The 19,516-nt window shown below is 35.6% G+C and overlaps 1 protein-coding gene across 1 annotated transcript; it reads left to right on the top strand.

Annotated features, from left to right (window-relative positions):
* The first annotated feature begins 1,080 nt into the window (after window positions 1-1,080).
* LOC120778374 lies at window positions 1,081-14,991 on the top strand. Its single transcript, XM_040110160.1, has 4 exons — window positions 1,081-1,104; window positions 3,940-3,966; window positions 4,103-4,878; window positions 13,998-14,991. Exons 1-4 carry the CDS (start codon window positions 1,081-1,083, stop codon window positions 14,989-14,991), a joined length of 1,821 nt encoding a protein of 606 aa, XP_039966094.1.
* The last annotated feature ends 4,525 nt before the right edge of the window (window positions 14,992-19,516 follow it).

Here is a 19,516-nt window from a genome sequence, read left to right as displayed (position 1 = left end):
GCTCTGGCGGTGTTTGCCTTTCCATGCATCCCTATGCACATAACTCATAGGTAGTACACACAGGGGTAATTTACTTGGCTCGTTAACCACCAGCCGCTGGGCACGGCCCGGCCGATCACCTTCAGGTGATTTGCGTGGTTTGTTGTCGGCGAGGTGAAATTAATCTGTGAAAATATTCGCAGTTTATTAATTATGAATCATGTGCGCATTTCCAATCAATTGAACGTTTAAGCATTTGCTGCACTTGCATAAATGCTTGTTCGACATGCTTGCCCTTTTAGTTCCCATGTGTGAATGAGTGTCCACGCAATATCAGAAAATAATGCTGCATGTGGACTTTTGTTATTTTTGCTTTTTTGGCAATTTTATATGGCATAACTTTTGCTTTGATTATTGGGATAACCACAGAACATAAAAAACGCATTTACACTTTGCCGCTGCGGATTTTGTTGGTTTTGTTTGATCCGGTGTGCTTTGCTTTACTGCCCATTAAAGTTTGTTGTTCCAGATTTATGAGCTTACACCAAACGTGCACATACTCGAATATCCACATTACGTTAAGCTTATTCATTGTAATTTGGTGAGATTTGCTTAACTATGGTGGGGTGTAGGTTGATTCTAGTTGCGATGGATGCATAATTACACTTCGCGGGTCATGGGTAGGAAGACATCCAAAAGATTCAAAAATTGCACTTTATAGTTAAAAAGTCTTTTATGCTCTTGAAATATATTGCTACAGAGTACTATATAATAGTTTTGTTCAACGAATGGTTGTACGTATCACCTAAAACTAATTGAGAAAGATATAAGGTTATACTGAATAACTAAATACAACAGAGACATTAAATTTTACCTCTGAGGATGGATTTTCAAATTTCCTGGTGACTTCGTACCGCATATATAGGCCAAAATGTGAGTTATCTCAACGAAAATGAAAGGACGTATTTTAAACTTATCAGTGTATTTTTCTGCTTAAAAATAAAATCGAGAGAAAACTTGACTGGCCCCCATATAACTAACATCAGGTTTTTCGAACATCCTGTTGACTTTACCTATAGGATAGGTGATGGTATTTGAGACATGTTAATGAAACCCAGGGAACAAGTGAGTGTGTGATTTGAAAAAATTTTTGGAAATACGTTTTAAAGTATACCTGAGCAATGTCCAAATTAATTTCTTTCTCTGCTCGCAATACACCCAATCAAATGATTTCCGTTTTTCCAAATAGTCAAATGCGTGATATTTCAATGAAGCTAAGTGAACATGTTTTCCTTAAAAATTATATGGTTTAGCGCTTGGTCTAAACTCATATCCTAAATATAAAAAATTTCGAAACTATGTACGGCGTTTCCCACACTAACTCAATATATAAAATTTATCCTCTTCAGCCGAGTTAGTATCACATGGGTGTCACTCAATTGAAAATGTTTTTAATATAATTTTAGCTGACGCGAACTAAAATATAGCAATAAAACTAAGTCTAATTCTTTCGCAACACACTTTATATATAATATGAAGTTTTGCCGCCACCTGAAGGAATATTCCTTGCTTTGATTCTTGCAAGTTGTAAGAGTCTAAAATATTTGATTGCACACGAACTTAGCTCGTCTTTACTTGTTTTTCCTTATGTTTAACAAATAAATGTTGCGAGTTTTCTGCACAGATACATTGAGAGTGTTTCCAAGCTTTCGAACTTTCCTGCTTTTGAATATATTCTTTAACAGAAATAAGCGAAACTGAATCAAATGGTAGAGTTTAACCGCTTTTCACATCGGATTTGACGATACCAATTAAAGAACATCTTAAAATTTTTCAGTTTTTAAGAGAGAGATATCATTAATTAAAACTATAATACCTCTACGAACGAAACATCATTCTCTGAACGAAGATAGTAGGTCGCCAAAGTAGTATTTAGTATATTCGGTGTTTGCTACCACCTCAATAACGAGGACTAAGTCTAAGCCTTTGCTAAAGCTTTCACTCTTCATGCATTGGTTTAAATAATTTTGGACCAACAATGTCTACAAAACGTGTATTTTTGAGTTCCTAAAGTATCACAGAAAAAAATTTTTACAATTTACAATTTTTTATTGTTTTACCAGCAGTTAGGAGCTTTCTTTGGTATGTTAATTTCTTCATATATTATTTATTTTTAATTAAAAAATTGCTATCGCAGATGATATTGACAATATGTACTGAACATTTTCCATAATTTGGCTAAAATAGGTATTGTTTATTATAATTATCTAATCGAAATTTTAAATTTGTTTTCTTCTTCACGAAAACCAGATAAAACATTTCCTTGCATGAGGACTCATCTATACTTCCCTGATATACAATGCTCGGCAGTAATACACGATAGGAAAAACCTAAAATAATATCAACAAGAATGCAGTAGATTTTGATCCTAATGAGGTTTTGATTCTTTTATAATTTGGTCGGTCTATGCTACTATCTTTATCTCAGAACCCAATAGAAATATTGTGATTTTAGTTTGATCAAGCTGAGACTCACCTAGGATCATAATGAACATATTGATGACTTCAGTGTAGTCGCTTGCGTTCAGGCATTTTTACCACCTCACCTTTCAACCAATCGACTACAAGCCTTAATTTGGATTCCAATTGCGGAATTAGGCATCAAAAAAGTAAATTTGTTTGCAATGTACATGCCAAATATATCATATTTGTAATTAAACTTGATATTATAGAAATGTAATTTTAGAACATTTATGCAAAGAATTGACGGCAGTTGTAGAAGTTTGTACCTTTGCGAGCAATACACTCCAGCCAAGGTCAGTTTAGCGAAATCGAAGTAATTGTTCTTCGCTGATTACATTTCCAATGCTCCACTCTTGATTGAAATATGAATTACGTAATACAATGCCACTTAAGAACTTTGAGATCGCGTTCGCTTTGTTTCCTTTTTTTGCTAATTTATTTTATTATGAAAGCTATAACTCAATAAATAGTGCTTGATGAGCCAAACCATCAAGAAGATCTACCATACATAGAATTTGTCTTAGCAACTACCTATGTTTGTTAAGATTGTAGGGATGAGTTCAAAACAAATAAGCTGATAACATGATTTAGCATTTTATCCTCTTCTTTTTTCTGCTTTAATGCTTAATCGTTCACCAGTTTAGCGTTATTTACGTCAACAAATGATTCGTATGTGTATTCGTGAAACATTAAACCATAATGGTAGAATTCAGATCGATCAATTTGGTGGCCTAAAGTGGCATCAGGTGAACAGTAGCCAATTACAACACACAGCCAGCGGTCCAAATGAATAGCGTCGCTGTGGTTATTACTTACCATACATACTTATGCACATACATAGTAGTTGGACAGCGCTGAACCATGGGCCACTTGAAAAACCGGATCGGAAACTTATGTTTAAATGTTAATAATTCTATCAAATTTGCACAAGTACCCTTCAAAATGATAATAAATAAAGAAATTTTCATGGAGGAGTTGAAAATAGATAAATAAATTTGTAAGCCCCATTGTACTCGTAGTTGCCATAAATTGTTAGCCATAGCGTTAATACATACATACATATGTATATGTGAGTGAATGTACCATATCTACATTTAGTAATTTGGGCAGTTGATGCCCACTTCAAGCTGTTACCATTTTCAGCGCTTCTATTGCCCAACACAGATCCAGGTAAACTTACAGAAGTACCTGGAATGTGGTTATTGTCTTATTTAGGTGTTTTGTTTTTATAAATTCATAATTACTTCAGTAGGTACTTTATTTGTATTGAAGTATATGACTTGACTTGGCAACCACAATCATTTTCACTTCGCTTTGACTGATCTAGCCAACTATAAATATTCTAAATGCCTCGATAGTGTCATCATTGAGTTTAGCAACTGCTGAGTGTTCAGTTCAAAAATTCGGAAAAATATAATAAAAATTTATAACTTGACAGGCTACACATAAGGATAACAAGAAAATGGTGAGTACAAAGTATAAAACTGTTCCAACCTATCCCAATTACTTAATACCACAATACTACTTAACACCCATTCAAATAATAACTATTGTTTAAAGGTCCGTCAACTTTGAAATTTCTTAATGTCCATCATCCACAGAAACTCTTCGCAGTCGCACTCGCTGCGTGCTTTATTGCATGTGCCATCGCCCAATCAGCACCAGCTGAGCCCTCAGCCGAGTATTTGCCACCAGTCGGTGATGAATCGGCACCACTTGCCGATGATGGGTACCGTTATAAGGCAGTGCGCCGTCTGAAGTACCGTCATCGTCGTGAGTTACCTTCAGAGGAATATTTACCGCCAGTAGCTGAACCATCCTCCGAATATATACCACCGGAGGGCGCTGAGACTCGTGTAGCTGAAGACGGTTATAGATACAAAACTGTGAGACGTTTCAAAGTACACCGTCATCGCCGTGAAGCTCCTTCCGTTGAATATTTGCCACCAGTGGTCGAGCCCAGCGCTGAATATTTACCACCAGAGGGTGCTGAAACCCGTGTCGCTGACGATGGTTACCGTTATAAGACAGTACGTCGTTTGAGATTCCGTGCTCGTCATCGTCGTGATGTCTCTGAATTGCCATCTGCTGAATACTTACCTCCTGTAGAAGTTGAGTTGGCACCGGAGTTGAAGACCGTCTTAGGTGACGAGGGTTATCGTTATAAGACTGTGCGTCGTTTGAAGTACCGCCGTCATCGTCGTGAAGCTGAGGCTGCTGAAGAAGTTGCCGCCGCTGAAAGCGTTGATGCCCCCAATGGTGAATACTTGCCACCTAGTAATGATGTTGCTGAAGTACCAGAGGTGAAGAGTGCTGAATTGGCTCAAGATGGTTATCGTTATAAAACAGTGCGTCGCTTGAAGTACCGCCATCGTCAGTAGACTGTACAAACCTAATGAACCCGCATGTTAAATGATGAGTGTCAAGTAAATGGTTGTGATTGCGAAGATATGATGTGAAAATATGATATATTTGAGATATGGAATTTTAAAATGAAATAGTCCCACGTGTACGATTACACTTTACAATTAGTTTGTTATATTAAGAAATAAAATGCAAGAATAATAAAATTTATTCAAACACAAATTGTGTATGACTTATTACTTTTATCTTTACTATTTACTTCATATGAAAGATCTTGAAAGAGATTGGTGTATTTGATGCACATTTTTCAAAAACTTTCCATATGAATATAATGTTTGGGTATTACTGGAAATTACTGACACACTAAACAATCTAAAGAATAAGTAGGTTGTAGGGAATATTGGCAGGAATTGGCATATGTCAGATCATATAAGGCAATGTTAACAGTGTTATTTCAGATAGTCGTACATTAAACTAAATACTACTCAAATCCGGATAAAAAACCGATTTTCCCAACCGAATATTAAGTACTATATATGTATATGTCTGTAGTATTCGGATCAACAGCTAACTCGTATTTTTCGAATATTCGAATAGTCATTACTTATTGTTTTGAAATATATGTACATATACATTGCTCTATCTAAATATACAGAAAGGAGCAGAAATACGAATTATGTTGGTGTTCCTTGACACCCTAATACGTTGGTATTGCTGACGGGAGATCGAATTCTTGTCACATCACTAAATTCATGTTATACAATATAATATAAAGTGTTCAAGTTAGTTAGTAATTAAAAATTTTTTTCTATATGTAGTAACTGTGATATGGGGAAGGACAGAAATCATTTCGCGAACCTGGCATATGATTCGAACATAACCACGTATCACATAAGTAATTTCACTTATTGGCGAAGACTGCTTTATTAACAATTCTATGGACTATAAATATAACCAAACGGATGAAATAATGGCTTACTTATATGTGAATCGGTTCCAAATTTGGTAATGTGTATGGCTCTGATGGTTTTTAGGAGTAATATCGCAAAATGCTTTACCGATTTGAAACGAATTTTGATTGTAACCTTTGGATTGTTCTATGGCTACATATGTTTCCCATATTATTTCGTTTTAACTCCCAATTATTTATTTGCATTTATGGTAGAGAGCTCAGTGATGAACATTTTGCAAGTGTTACAGGGTTTGTCTGAAAAGTAATAGGACTGAGTAGACCTGATTGACCTTTCTTTTGAGTATCTTGAGGACTTCTACGTACAACTTGGCGTTGACGGTTTGTGCATGAGGAAAACATTCATGGTAGACAATGCCTTTGATGTCAAAAAAGACAATGAGCATAATTTTCACTATGGATTAGCTCATTCATAAGCGACCCTTTCCCAGCCCTTCAAGAAGGGCTAAAGCAACATCTGGATAAGCCTGCTTGATCATATCAAACGTTTCTGTCGCAGATTTTCATAGTAGTTAGTTTCACATAGAATTTAGTCGCTTTAACGAACGCTGCATTTTTGGCTTGCACCACTCACAGAAGCACGTCGCGTGAAAATCTTTGTTCTTACTCTCCAGGTGCTCGGAGACAACTGACCAGCCGCTCGTTCGTTAGCTAGGTACGACCTATACAGAATCCAGTCGGTGGGTGCACGCTCCGAAGCAGAGATAAAGAGATGTCACTGGAAGTGAGAGAACAACTGCTAAACTTCAAAACCTCCTGAACTTTGACAGTTGATCGAGTTCAGGGGTCGAATCGTTACATCCGTGCACGGATCGGCAAACATACGAAAGAAAATTACGTGATACGTCAATCGTATGCGGTGATTGGCATTATGACATACGATAGCAAACGGATCGTAATGTATTTTCAATTTACAATAGTTTTTAAATTCCACATTGCTTTGGATCGTATTTTTAGGTCACAATAGATGTGGAACTGTCAAAACTGTTGCGAAATTTTCAATAAACTAACAGAAGTAAATCAGAAATATCAAAATGAATCCAACTTTGTTTTTTTATTTGAGCTCTAGTGAAAGTGATGGGCATAAAAAAATAGTGCGAAGATAGCTAAGAGATCGTAGCAATAGCGTAGGTATAAAAAAAATATATGAATCCTCATTAACAAAATTTTCTTTGTAGATGTATCGTTGAACAAAGCATCGGAATCTTAAAAACACGATGGAGAATTTTAGGATTTTAGGCAAGAGAGGAAGGTATCACCCCACAAAGGTGGAAGTTTTGCCAACGTTTGTGAGGCATTACATAATATCTGCATAAAATTTACAACAAGTTGCGACCCTCAAAATTACGATTCTTATCTCACACAAGAAATGGACACTGGGGTAGCGAACCGCTTCGCCGCAATCGACCAAACGATAAGAGATCAAATAAAGTATTCTTTAATACATTTAACTAAAAAATGTATATGTCCTTAACCTTATAAATAATTTTATTTTTATTGTCAAATAAAATACAAAAATTTTGTTCATATAAATATTTTTTTTTTTAATTTTTAATGAGATATTCCATTCATTGCTTTCCTGTTTATGTCCTTTATTACTAAAAATTATAAAACACTTAAAATTTTAAAAAATTTTGCTCACATTTCCATAAATTTGGCTATTACGATTGGTAGTTCGCGTTCGAGCGACGATTCGAACGAACGGATACGTTTGTATACTCGTTCACGTATGTCATCATGCTAGATCACGATAGAAGCGTTACGACCACGTACGTCATAATACGAAATACAGGCTTTTACGTGACGAGTGATACGTTCACGGATGTAACGATTCGACCCCAGGAGGTTTTGACGTTTAGTAATTGGAAACGAGCGATGGCCAGATTGAAAACTTACCAAAAAGATATGTAAACGGAGGGATTTGTTGCATCGTTCAAGACCACTTATAAAAAATGTAGAACAATGAAAATTAAAACATTTGTGAAATTTAAAGATATTTGATGAAATGTTTCGTAATTTGAAGCATAATAATATTATATTCAATGGAAAATGATTAAAAACATTTAATGATTGAGAGCTAACAAGCTTAAACCCTTTTATTGGATATTGAAAGGTCAAAAATCAGTTGTTCTAATATACTTTAAAAAGATTTAAATAGTTTCTCCATATAATAAATAACCACTATATAGTAATTTTTATTCATACTAAATGTTGGGTGTTTTAATTTAAATGCCCAAAAATTATTATTTTGTTCAATCTGGCCATAATGGAAAATGTTATAAAAAACGCTAATTTTGAGGCGCTCTCACACTGGAATTAGTTGGACATCCCTTTATTCCTGCTCCGAAGTACAGTTACTTTCTGAACAAACCCTGTATTATATATTCTTATATAAACTAAGTACATCTGAGTTTCCAGATTTAAAAACTCTGTAGTGGTATGCAAACGAAGATATGTACTGGTCTTATAAAAACAAATGACCTACTCTATGTAGAATATACCTGTTGTTATCAAACCCAATGTTGTTAATTTTATCCAAAAATTTAAATCCTTGCTTTAGAACAACTAAAAAATACGTCAAGTTTCTAATCCCTAACCCTATGGATGACATTGGAAAATGTATCTACTTTGTATTTCTGTATATTAGATATTTATATGTACTTTGTCAATAAATTGTAAATTTGGTTCTTATAACAATTGATAGTCATTTCTGTTACAAATATATGTTTTCAATTATCAACTAAAGTGCGTGCACTGACATAGGGTTGGGATGTTCTACTTTCAACATGTTGATACAGAGTACTATAGTATAATAGTTTTGTTCACTCAACGATTGTACTTCTTTTTCTTTTTTGGCTTAGATATTGCTTGCGCGGTTATAAACGAGTTTAGAACAGCGCGCCAGTAGTTCTTCCTTCTGTTTGGCTCCAATTGGAGATTCCAAGTGTAGCCAGGTCCTTCTCCAAAAGGTCTTTCTAAGGAAATTAAGGTCTTCCTCTTCCTCTGCTTCCCCCGGCGGGAACTGTGTCGAATACTTTCAGAGCTGGAGTGTTTTCGTCCATTCGGACAACATGACCTAGCCTGCGTAGCCGCTGTCTTTTAATTTGCTGAACTATGTCAATGTCATCGTATATCTCATACAGTTCATCGATCCATCGAAAGCGATATTCGCCGTGGTCAACGCGCAAAGGACCATAAATCCTTCGCTGAACCTTTCTCTCGAAAACTCGCATCGTCGACTCATCAGTTGTTGTCATCGTCCATACCTCTGCTCCATATAGCAGGACGTGAATAATGAGAGTTTGGTTTTTGTTCGTCAAGAGAAGACTTTACTGGACAGCTGGATTTCCAGGCTGACATTGTTGGTGGTGTTTATACTGGTTCCAAGATACACGAAATTATCTACGACTTCAAAGTTATGACTGTCAACAGTGACGTGGGAGCATAGTCGTGAATGCGACGACTGTTTGTTTGATGACAGGAGATATTTCGTCTTGCCCTCTTTCACTGCCAGACCTATTTGCTTTGCTTCCTTGTCCAGTCTGTTGTAAGCAGAACTAACGCCAGCAGCTGTACACTCTTATAAAAGATGGTACCTTTTCTATTTAGTTCTGCAGCTTGAATTATTTTCTCCATGAGTAGATTGAAGAAATCGCACGAAAGGGAGTCGCCTTGTCTGAAACCTCTTTCTCGACGTCGAACTTTCCTTGTGCTTGTTGAAAGCAGAACTAACGCCAGCAGCTGTACACTCTTATAAAAGATGGTACCTTTTCTATTTAGTTCTGCAGCTTGAATTATTTTCTCCATGAGTAGATTGAAGAAATCGCACGAAAGGGAGTCGCCTTGTCTGAAACCTCTTTCTCGACGTCGAACTTTCCTTGTGCTTGCTGACGTGCGTTTTATGCAACGAGATAGTGCTCCGAGTCAATGTCTAAAAGACTGGAGACGTGCCTTCCGTGTATTACAACATTATCGATCAGGTTGGTAGGTTTTCGATCCGGAGACAGCCCGGAAGCTTGATGAATTTCCCTATGCTAGAAATTAGTACTACAAAATAACATATTTCGGGCCCTGGCGAAGCCGATCAGTCTTAACCCATTTAGGAATGTTTTATCATGGAAGCTGAATTTACCAACCGTTTTTTCCAAAGATACGTTCTTCGCTTCCGTTTCTCGTTTATGGCCACTTCCAAGTGAATGGCTCTCAGAGAACTTTCCTAACGGGCGTGAACTTCTACACATGGTTTCATCTTAACGGTTGTTTATATCACCTAAAACTGATATAGACAGATGTCAATTTTCTAATTAAGCAACAAACAACTAGTAAGGGTTTGAAAAAGGTAGATTTCATGTTTAACTTGGTATAAATTAAAAGAAAAATTGTTCATTTCAGGCAGGCATTGGAAAAATTAAAGATGAGATTTCAGCTACTGAAGCCGAAAACTATGAATGGCGCCAACTTGACTACGAATAAATTCAATGTGATAATGAGCCTGGCCTCTTTGGAACCATGTCCGACGAGGATATTGTTGCGGATGTATGACAGTCAATGAAAATTCAACTGAAGATGAGAAAGTGTTCGCGCAATCTGACACATTACAGGCTACACATTACTTTTGAAAATAGTAAAAATATAATCCTAGAAAGTTCTGAAAAACAGCCAGAAGAAAACAACATATTTTTGTAAGTAACTTTGGATGTGTACATGTGTTATTTTCTAAGGAAATGAACTGACACAATTACATACATAATTATATATTTTCTACAATACATCAATATAATATGAACTTGAAGTGAAATATTTTTAATTTTTAGTTGCTTTATGTTCTAACTAAGTTAAACTAAATACATTTTTATATTCTATTTCTTTTATACAATTTTTTGTTCGCATCGAAATAATTGCCCATATGCAGAGAGATTGCAAATACCGCCTGTACTGATTTCTTTGTTTTTATACTCTCGCAACAAAGTTGCTAAGGAGAGTATTATAGTCTTGTTTTACGGAAGAAATGATTGAAGGAAGCTACACCAAGGTTTTCTTTAAAAATTAAAAATTGGCGTGGCGCCGCCTACTTATGGTACACAAATTGATCTAATCTAATCTAATTGATTTTACAGCAAAATAAAAAAATATGTAAATTATTATCACTTTATCATGCGAGAGTATAAAATGTTCGGTGACACCCGAACTCAGCCCTTCCTTACTTGTTACATTATAAAAATTGGATATAACCGATATCTACTGGACCTACTTGGATTCCGATTCTCTGGTTAACGTTTTGCATCCTTAAGTTATTTTACTAGTTTTGACTTTTGCAAGTTGTGAGAGTACAAAATCTTCGGTCTTAACCAAACTTAGCCCTTCCTTACTGGTTAATATTATTATGCATATTACGCTTTACTCCATATTGGTGATTGTAAGTGATGTACCTTAATGAAACCCAGGGAACATTTTTCTAATATGCAGCAAGTTATGTATTACGTAATGGCAAAAATAGATAAAATGGGGTCCCAACTCTCATGTACTACTTAAAATTATTTTAGTTTTTCTAACGAACTTTATACCGAATTTGTGGGTCAGTGTATGAGTTATATATATTATATGTATACATATATAAAATTGCTTGGATTCCGATCCTTTGGTTTACGTTTCACACCTTAAGGTATTTCCCTGACTTTGATTCCTGCAAGTTGCAAGAGTATAAAATGTTCGATTACAGCCGAACTTAGCCCTTCTTTACTTGTTAATTTTGCAATACTAGTAAAAAATGTTATAAAAACAAAATAGAATCAGGGGTTTTAATCAAAAACAACCATTAAGTGGCATATCAAACAAATAGCATATCCACCTAAATTTTCTATTATTAGCGCGGGCGCTAGACCTTGGCCTAAACCTAGAATTATTAACACATAACAGAGAACAAAAGTTTTTTCGATCACAAAATTCAATGAAAAGGATTAAGTTTCAAAGTTGCTTGAGTGATTACTCGGGACAAATGACTCGATAACTAGCATATTTTTTTTACCTGTTCTGCATATAGTTAACAATTACTTGATCTGATAAAAAACCATTTTTGGCTGGGCAAAAATGACAAAATTTTTGGAAAAATGCATTTCTTTTTTAAACGCCACCGATTTGTTAGTATTATGATTTTTTTCACCGTAATTCATTAAACGAACAATATCTTCTAGGTTTCACTCACGGACAAGGTCAGAATTATCTTTATCGATTGTTCAGTGAGAACATGACATTTCATTTATTGGAAGTGAAGTTATCGGTGCGAAAATGAGCTTCGAACAAAGAGCCAACATTGAATTTTGTTTTAAAATTGGTAAAACTTTTACCGAAATGTTTCAATTGATGAAAAAAGTTTATGGCAATGATTGCCTATCCCGTAGCAGAGTGCACGAGTGGTTTGAACGTTTTCAAAGTGGTCGTGAGGACATAAATGACAATCAACATGTGGGCCAATCAAAATCCGTGATCACTGGAAATTCCATCGAAACTATGCTTGAACTCATCAAAAATCAGCCGAACTCATTATTGAAATTCATGAAAATGAAATTGAATATCTCCAAAACATCGATTTATCGCATTTTGAACGCACACTTGGTTTTACGAAAGGTGTGTGCACGGTTTGTTCCGCAGAAATTGACTGACGACCAAAAATTGCGCACCTTGTACATACATATATTTATAATGTACTTATATACAATTTTTGAACTTTAGTCACCCGCTCTGAATCTCCGAAACCATTCCTTCGCAGTTCGAAGTGATAGAGTACCATCCTCCAAAACACCATTAATCTCACGGAATGTTTCTCTAGCGGATTTGCCTTTAACGAAGGAAAACTTTCAAATAGCGCGAATTTCGGCGTTAGTGAACTTCATGTTTACACGTCTATAACTGTTGAACGCAATATCCAAACTAATCATGCATAGCGTCGTTTTGTAGGTTATGTGAAGACGTTTTAAATATGTACAGTATTGCCAGATACGACCTCTGTAGCGCTTTAAACATAGCCGCGAAATTCAAAAGACAAAAAGGTGGAAGGGAGATATTTTCCAACCAAATATAATATTACTGAAGAATTTACTTTTGTATATGTCTCTCTCCCGTGTTAATCTAAGTCAAAAAATAATGATTTTTTGGTCTTTTCAATTTATTATATGTATGTACTATAATATATTTTAAATAAGTTCAAATGGGGCACTATTCTGAAGAAAGGAGCTGAATTCTACAAAAGTCATATCAGGTTTGAAGCGATGGACGCAGTGAACGTCGAGAAATGGCTGTGACTACAAAAACATCAACAAGATTTTTAAATAATTATGGATGTAAAATGAAGTTGATGTATGCTGGTAAATATAGCAAAGGAACATATGGATATATACATATTTTCGGGCAAGTCTTCCATGACCTTACCTAAATTTTCTGGAACTTTTTCCTTCTGGAATCAAACTAAAGCTTTCGAACTAATGATAATTATAATAATTATTGTGAATATGAGGTACGTACACTTTGTAGAGAACATTTTAATATGGAAAAAAATTGGAAATCAGAATTAATTCGTGATGCAATAATTTTTGAAGAATAAGTGTTTCAATGTACAGATTAAAAAGGAGTCAAGCGAATATTTGCGAATTTCCATACATAGTAAACATAAAAACGAAATTGCTCTTAGAGTAAATTTATAAACTTCGCTTAAGTGCCTATGCCGTCATTATGCTCGAAAATGCAAAATGTTTGTGTACTCGCTAACGTCATTTAATAACTTGGACCACTCGAAGAACACTTGAAACCGCTGCCATTATCGACGTTCCTATTTTGTTATAATTTTGTTGGTTGCTTTTCTATAAATGTTCCACATACATAATTTTTTATTTTTTTTTGGTTATATCCATGTCTTCCTCCACAATTGTTGTTGCTTTTGTTCAATTACTCAATATTTTAATTAAATTTCTTACATAATCAGAGCAGCTATAAATAAATATTCTGTACCATCGAGCAACATCCTCATTGAGCTTAGCATCGGCGAAGTGTTAAGTTCTACAACAGTTTCATTTAACGAATTTTCAAATTTGTTAAAAGGGGGTTTATAACAGAAAACATAAAATGGTGAGACCAAATATTACATTACCAATAAAATAATATATCTAAAGATTTAAGTCAAATTTGCAGAAACTCTTTGTGGTGACATTCGCTGTGGGTCTGGCATCGCTGGCCTTTGCTCAATCTCTTCCTATTGACAGTGTCGAGCCGTCCGCTGAGTATTTGTCACCAGTCGGTGAAGAATCGACGCCACTTGCCGATGATGGTTACCGTTATAAGGCAGTGCGTCGTCTGAAGTACCGTCATCGTCGTGAGGTACCTTCAGAGGAATATCTACCGCCAGTAGCTGAACCATCCTCCGAATATATCCCACCGGAGGGCGCTGAGACTCGTGTAGCTGAAGATGGTTATAGATACAAAACTGTGAGACGTTTCAAAGTACACCGTCATCGTCGTGAAGCGCCTTCCGTTGAATATTTGCCACCAGTTGTCGAGCCCAGCGCTGAATATTTACCACCAGAGGGTGCTGAAACTCGAGTCGCTGACGATGGTTACCTTTACAAGACTGTACGTCGTTTGAGATACCGTGCACGTCATCGCCGTGATGTCTCTGAATTAACTTCCCTGCCATCTGCTGAATACTTACCTCCTGTAGAAGTTGAGTTGGCACCGGAGTTAAAGACTATCTTAGGTGATGATGGTTATCGTTATAAGGCCGTGCGTCGCTTGAAGTACCGTCGTCATCGTCGTGAGGCTGAGGCCGCTGAAGAAGTTGCGGCCGCTGAAAGCGTTGATGCCCCAAATGGTGAATACTTACCCCCAAGTAATGATATTGCTGAAGTGCCGGAGGTGAAAAGTACCGAGCTGGCTCAAGATGGCTACCGTTATAAAACTGTGCGTCGTTTAAAGTACCGTCGTAACCGTCGTGAAGTTGAAGCTGCAGAAGACATTGCCGCTGCTAAAAGCGTTGATGCCCCAAATGGTGAATACTTACCTCCCAGTAATGATATTGCAGAAGTGCCAGCGGCGAAAAGTGCCGAGCTAGCTCAAGATGGCTACCGTTATAAGACTGTGCGTCGCATCAGATATCGTTATCGGCACTAAATTTATGCCTTAAGATGCCAGAAGGCCTGATTAGACAAATGGACTCGTGTGTGGTTATGGTGGTTATGATTTCAAGCGACTTTGAGTTATGGGAATCTCCTAATTCTTATACGATTAATTTGGCGCTTATGTGCTTTTTATGATTTTTGTTAAAGTTTAAGTTTTTTAATGCAATGCAAGAATAAAAAATTATTCAACGAAAGAAACATTACTGCGTCAGTGTCACATTTATGGTAGACATGATTGAGCTGCTTATGATAATTGTGCCCAAAGTTCTAACAGTCCTTTACCTCCTTAAAGTGTCTCAAAGGTAAACAAGTTAGTAAAACAATGAGCAGGTCTGGTAATTTAATGGTCCAAGATAAACAAAACAAGTAAGGAGAGATAAATTCGGGTGGAACCGATTGCTTCATACTCTTACATGTTATCTACTCTCTAGGGAGTTAACAATTATAGACGGAAAGATACGATTAAATTCGTTCGGCGGAATGGAAGCTAATAAAGTATATGCAAAATATAGAATAATAGACTGACATCCCTTTTTGCGAAAGAGTTCTTTCATATAATATATGCAGTACTACATATATATTATACTATATGCCTAGTTATTAGACGATTACTTTTTGAAGCCTCACCTTTTAGTGGTTTTTTCATGTAAATTAAGTGTTGACTACTTCGACTGCTACTACATTGTATTCCCCTTAAACAACTAAATTGATAAAATTTCAGCCCAGGTTTGAAGGACTTAATGCGAAAAAAATAAAATCAGGAAACAATCACACTTTTCATTATCGAAAATTTAATTTCATTTCTTTCTTTAATCTATGAATTTACATCTTACATTTCGGATGATTATTCGGCTTCAACGATACTTGTAGGTACTGCTACCCACTTACATACATCCACAAGATATAGATTGCGAGGGATTTCTAAATATGTATCTGCAACCAATATGAATTTGTTATCTTTCTCGTTCTGTTTCAAACCAACATACTATTGCCATCAAATGTAAATACATATGTACATATATGTAGGTTAAATTGGTTACTTTGGGAATAAAATCTTCAGTTCCTTCCTTAACTTATTAAGGTTTATTTAGATCATTAAGAAGTTAACTCGAAAAAATAAGTAATTTGAGAATAATATTGACGAATCTGCAAATTGGAGATCAGTAAAATTTTTTTCGAATTTGCGCAACATTTCCAATTATTATCCACGCATACATATATATGCTTTGTTAAAAATTGTGGAAAACTGCTGGCCTTTGTGTTGAAACGTCAAATCAAATTTACCAAATTGCAGGCGAAAATAAATGTAAATAAAATAATATTATGTAGACGCAGAAAGAACAGAGTAGAGTCCACCAGAATACGCAAAAATGATTGGAAATTTGGCCAGCGGTAATGTGTGGCATGCAGCAATTGGTGCACAATGCGCACGGTGGTCTCGCACACAGTGGGACCTGCCGGGGCGGAAATGCAAATTTTCAATCGAATTTCCAGTAAATTTTCGCGAAAGCGCGAAATCCAATTTCTTCCTATCGGTCTCACAATTTGCGCTGCGAAGCGAAAACTTACGCTGCATGGACACATTGCCGAGAAAGTTTAGGCGCCTTCACTATTGGCATTAGTATTTGACCGCTCTGCCGTTGCAACGGTACGTCTGGCCTTGCCACAGTCGCGGTGGCAAAACTTTTGCAATATTTTTCGGAATTTATTTGCGCTTACTTGGGGAGCGCGCCGAGAGCGGTTGGTGTGCGGTTGGCATTGGTTTGGTTAGCAGCTATTCAAGGATCTGCGTCTCAACTTGGAAAACGGCCTAGGCACGGGCAGCGCCAACATCAATATGGTTAAATTATAATATTGGCCAAATGCGGCCAAAGTAAACAAAAAGTAAGCAAAAAAGACGAAAACTATAAATAATGAAAAAACGGTAAATAGTAAACGTTGAGGCCGAGTATAAATATGCTGAGCGCCTACTTTTTGACTAATAAAGTTAATAAGAATTAGTTCCGGAAAGTGCACTTGTGCGCATTCCAGTTGGAAGTGTTCTCTTTTCCGTTTTTCTAATGCATTTATATGGAGGCTGTTGCATTGTGATATTTAAATAATATTTTTTGGAAGCTCTTTAGTTCACTATTTATAATAAATACATTTAAACAACATTAACCAGAACCCTATTCCCATGAATATTTTAGGCAATACCCGTAATTACCATATACGAGATAATATAGACATGATACTAACAATTTATAGTTGTACTTTTGATAAAGTGGTTGTAAAGTATGGAATTTTAAGGAAATACTTATCTTTTTTTTAATCTTTCCCTAAGGAAGTACTCGTACATATGCTTAAATACTAAATAAATCGGATGAATTGTCATTTCTCAACCGAATTGAAACTGTGCGATATACAGAACACGCTTGATAGAGTCGTATCTACTTTCATAGTTTTCCATGATCTTTCTGCAGCCTCATCAATCTGTACGTTTAATGCACAAGGCCGTCTTTTTTGTGTTTATAGATGACGCTTTCTCCATAAGTTAAGTAGATTGGATCCACGTTAGGTTCATAAACCTAATTAATTGACAGATCTGGCAACTTTTGGCTCTCTGCGTACTAATATGATGATAGGCCGTCGAGAATGCATAACTTCCGGTTGACTGTAGTGCATTATAGTCATAAGGAATATATATAGAGGTAAATGAGAGTGGACTGTTAACTCCGTAGTCACTATTGTGGCTTGAAACCTATAAAGCTACTCAGGATGTTTTGACTTACAGCACTATTTATGTTATTTACAGTAATTTAAAATATTCATCTCTGCAATGATATCTCCATCAAGGAACAGTGTTTATCGATGATTTGGTAAATTCAATCGACAAATTTCAATAAAGTTGCCCAACATCAGTTAATGTTCCGGAAAAATGCAAATTGTAGAAAAATCTGTTTTACGTTGCATCCCACAATGTTAAAAAAACACGATAACGGTCTTCGAAATACGTGTAAGACAACGTGACACGTATAATTTTTACATATCATGGTTGCAGAACGCAGAACAGTAAATTCTGAGTGCTACACAACTATTTTCTTGCAGGTGTGTTTTAAGAAATCAAGAAAACCGCCCAAGATGAATCTCTCTTCACCACGACAATGCGAGCTCTAACACATCGACTGAAACAATTGCCTTTTTTAGCACTTAATCCATCGATTTGGTGAGAAATCCACCGTACTTAGTTCTGACTTGGTACCGATTGACTTATTGTTATTCCCGTACGAAAAAAATAAATGAAAATAAAAGAGGTCAACATTTTCCCAAATCTGAAGAGACGGTTTAGTGACTAAGGTTCTTCGACACTTGGTTGAAAGTGAAGGTTTTAATTGAGAATATTTTGTAAAACAATAAAGTGTTTTAGATGATTAATGCTTGTTTTTGTTTTCCCTCGAAATGTAAAAGGCAACCTAAGTAGGTTTCACAAATGATTGCCAATACTTGTATTGTAGTATCCTCTTAGGAAGTTTTACCGGCTCTACAGATGCAATTGTTTTAAAGCAATTTTGATTTCGTAAATCTCTTTATGTTCTCCATGGGATCGAATGCTACCAAAAACATGCTGATTCTATTGTCGGCACTTAGTGTAATTAATTTTTGTTCTTACATTCATTAGTTATATATTTGGAATGATAAGAATCATGTAAATTAGAATCACTTTAATTATTCTGAAAGCTATACTAAGATATATTCTTGCTAGAAAAATTGGTTTTGATACACTTATGTAGATGTCTACTTCTTTTAAATCAGTTCAGTTTCTCTAGCTAAGCCTTCTTTGTTCGTTTACTTCCTAGGACTGTAGCTTTAGATTTTAAAATTTTATCGCATTTATCTTTAAATAAAGTTTTGTTCCTATTATTTCCATTTCCTAAAGCTTTTTGGCTAATTCTTCAATAAGGTGGATGGTTATAGTGATTTTTGATTGGTATTGCTATTATAAATTGCGTCACGTATTTGAATTAATATTAAATAATGAAAATAATTTGGCAACTTGTGAATAATTATTCATATAAATTAGTAGTATACTTTTAGGCTTCGGTAAATTATCTTATTATCTTGTGCCGCTAAAGTCTTCAAACAGGTGAAGGCTTTCTTCTCTGAGACCAACAAAAGTTTATACTGGCAATTTTGGGTTTGCTCAGTTCAGTGTTGCCAACTATAGTAAAAATTAAAAAAAATGTAAATCGCAAAATCGTTATAAAGAAATTCACCAATCGTGAAAAACAATTTTCAATTTCATTTCAATTTTAAAGTGCCTAATATGAAGTTTAAACAATTATATTAAACAAGAAAGGGTTTGATGGGCATTTCTTATTTATGAGGCAGTCCATGGGCTGTTAAGAAAAAAGTTTCAAGTGAAAATATTTCTACGTGGTTGTAAAGGTTCTACGTCGTAGGGATCGTCGAAATATTTATACGGTGTTACAAATAGGTACAAACTTATTAATTGCCGAAAAGTTTGGTAGACATACCTT

Source organism: Bactrocera tryoni, chromosome 5, assembly GCF_016617805.1.
Source record: "Bactrocera tryoni isolate S06 chromosome 5, CSIRO_BtryS06_freeze2, whole genome shotgun sequence".
In the NCBI taxonomy this organism is placed as follows: Eukaryota; Metazoa; Arthropoda; class Insecta; order Diptera; family Tephritidae; genus Bactrocera; species Bactrocera tryoni.
This window is presented reverse-complemented; position numbering and strand designations above follow the sequence as displayed.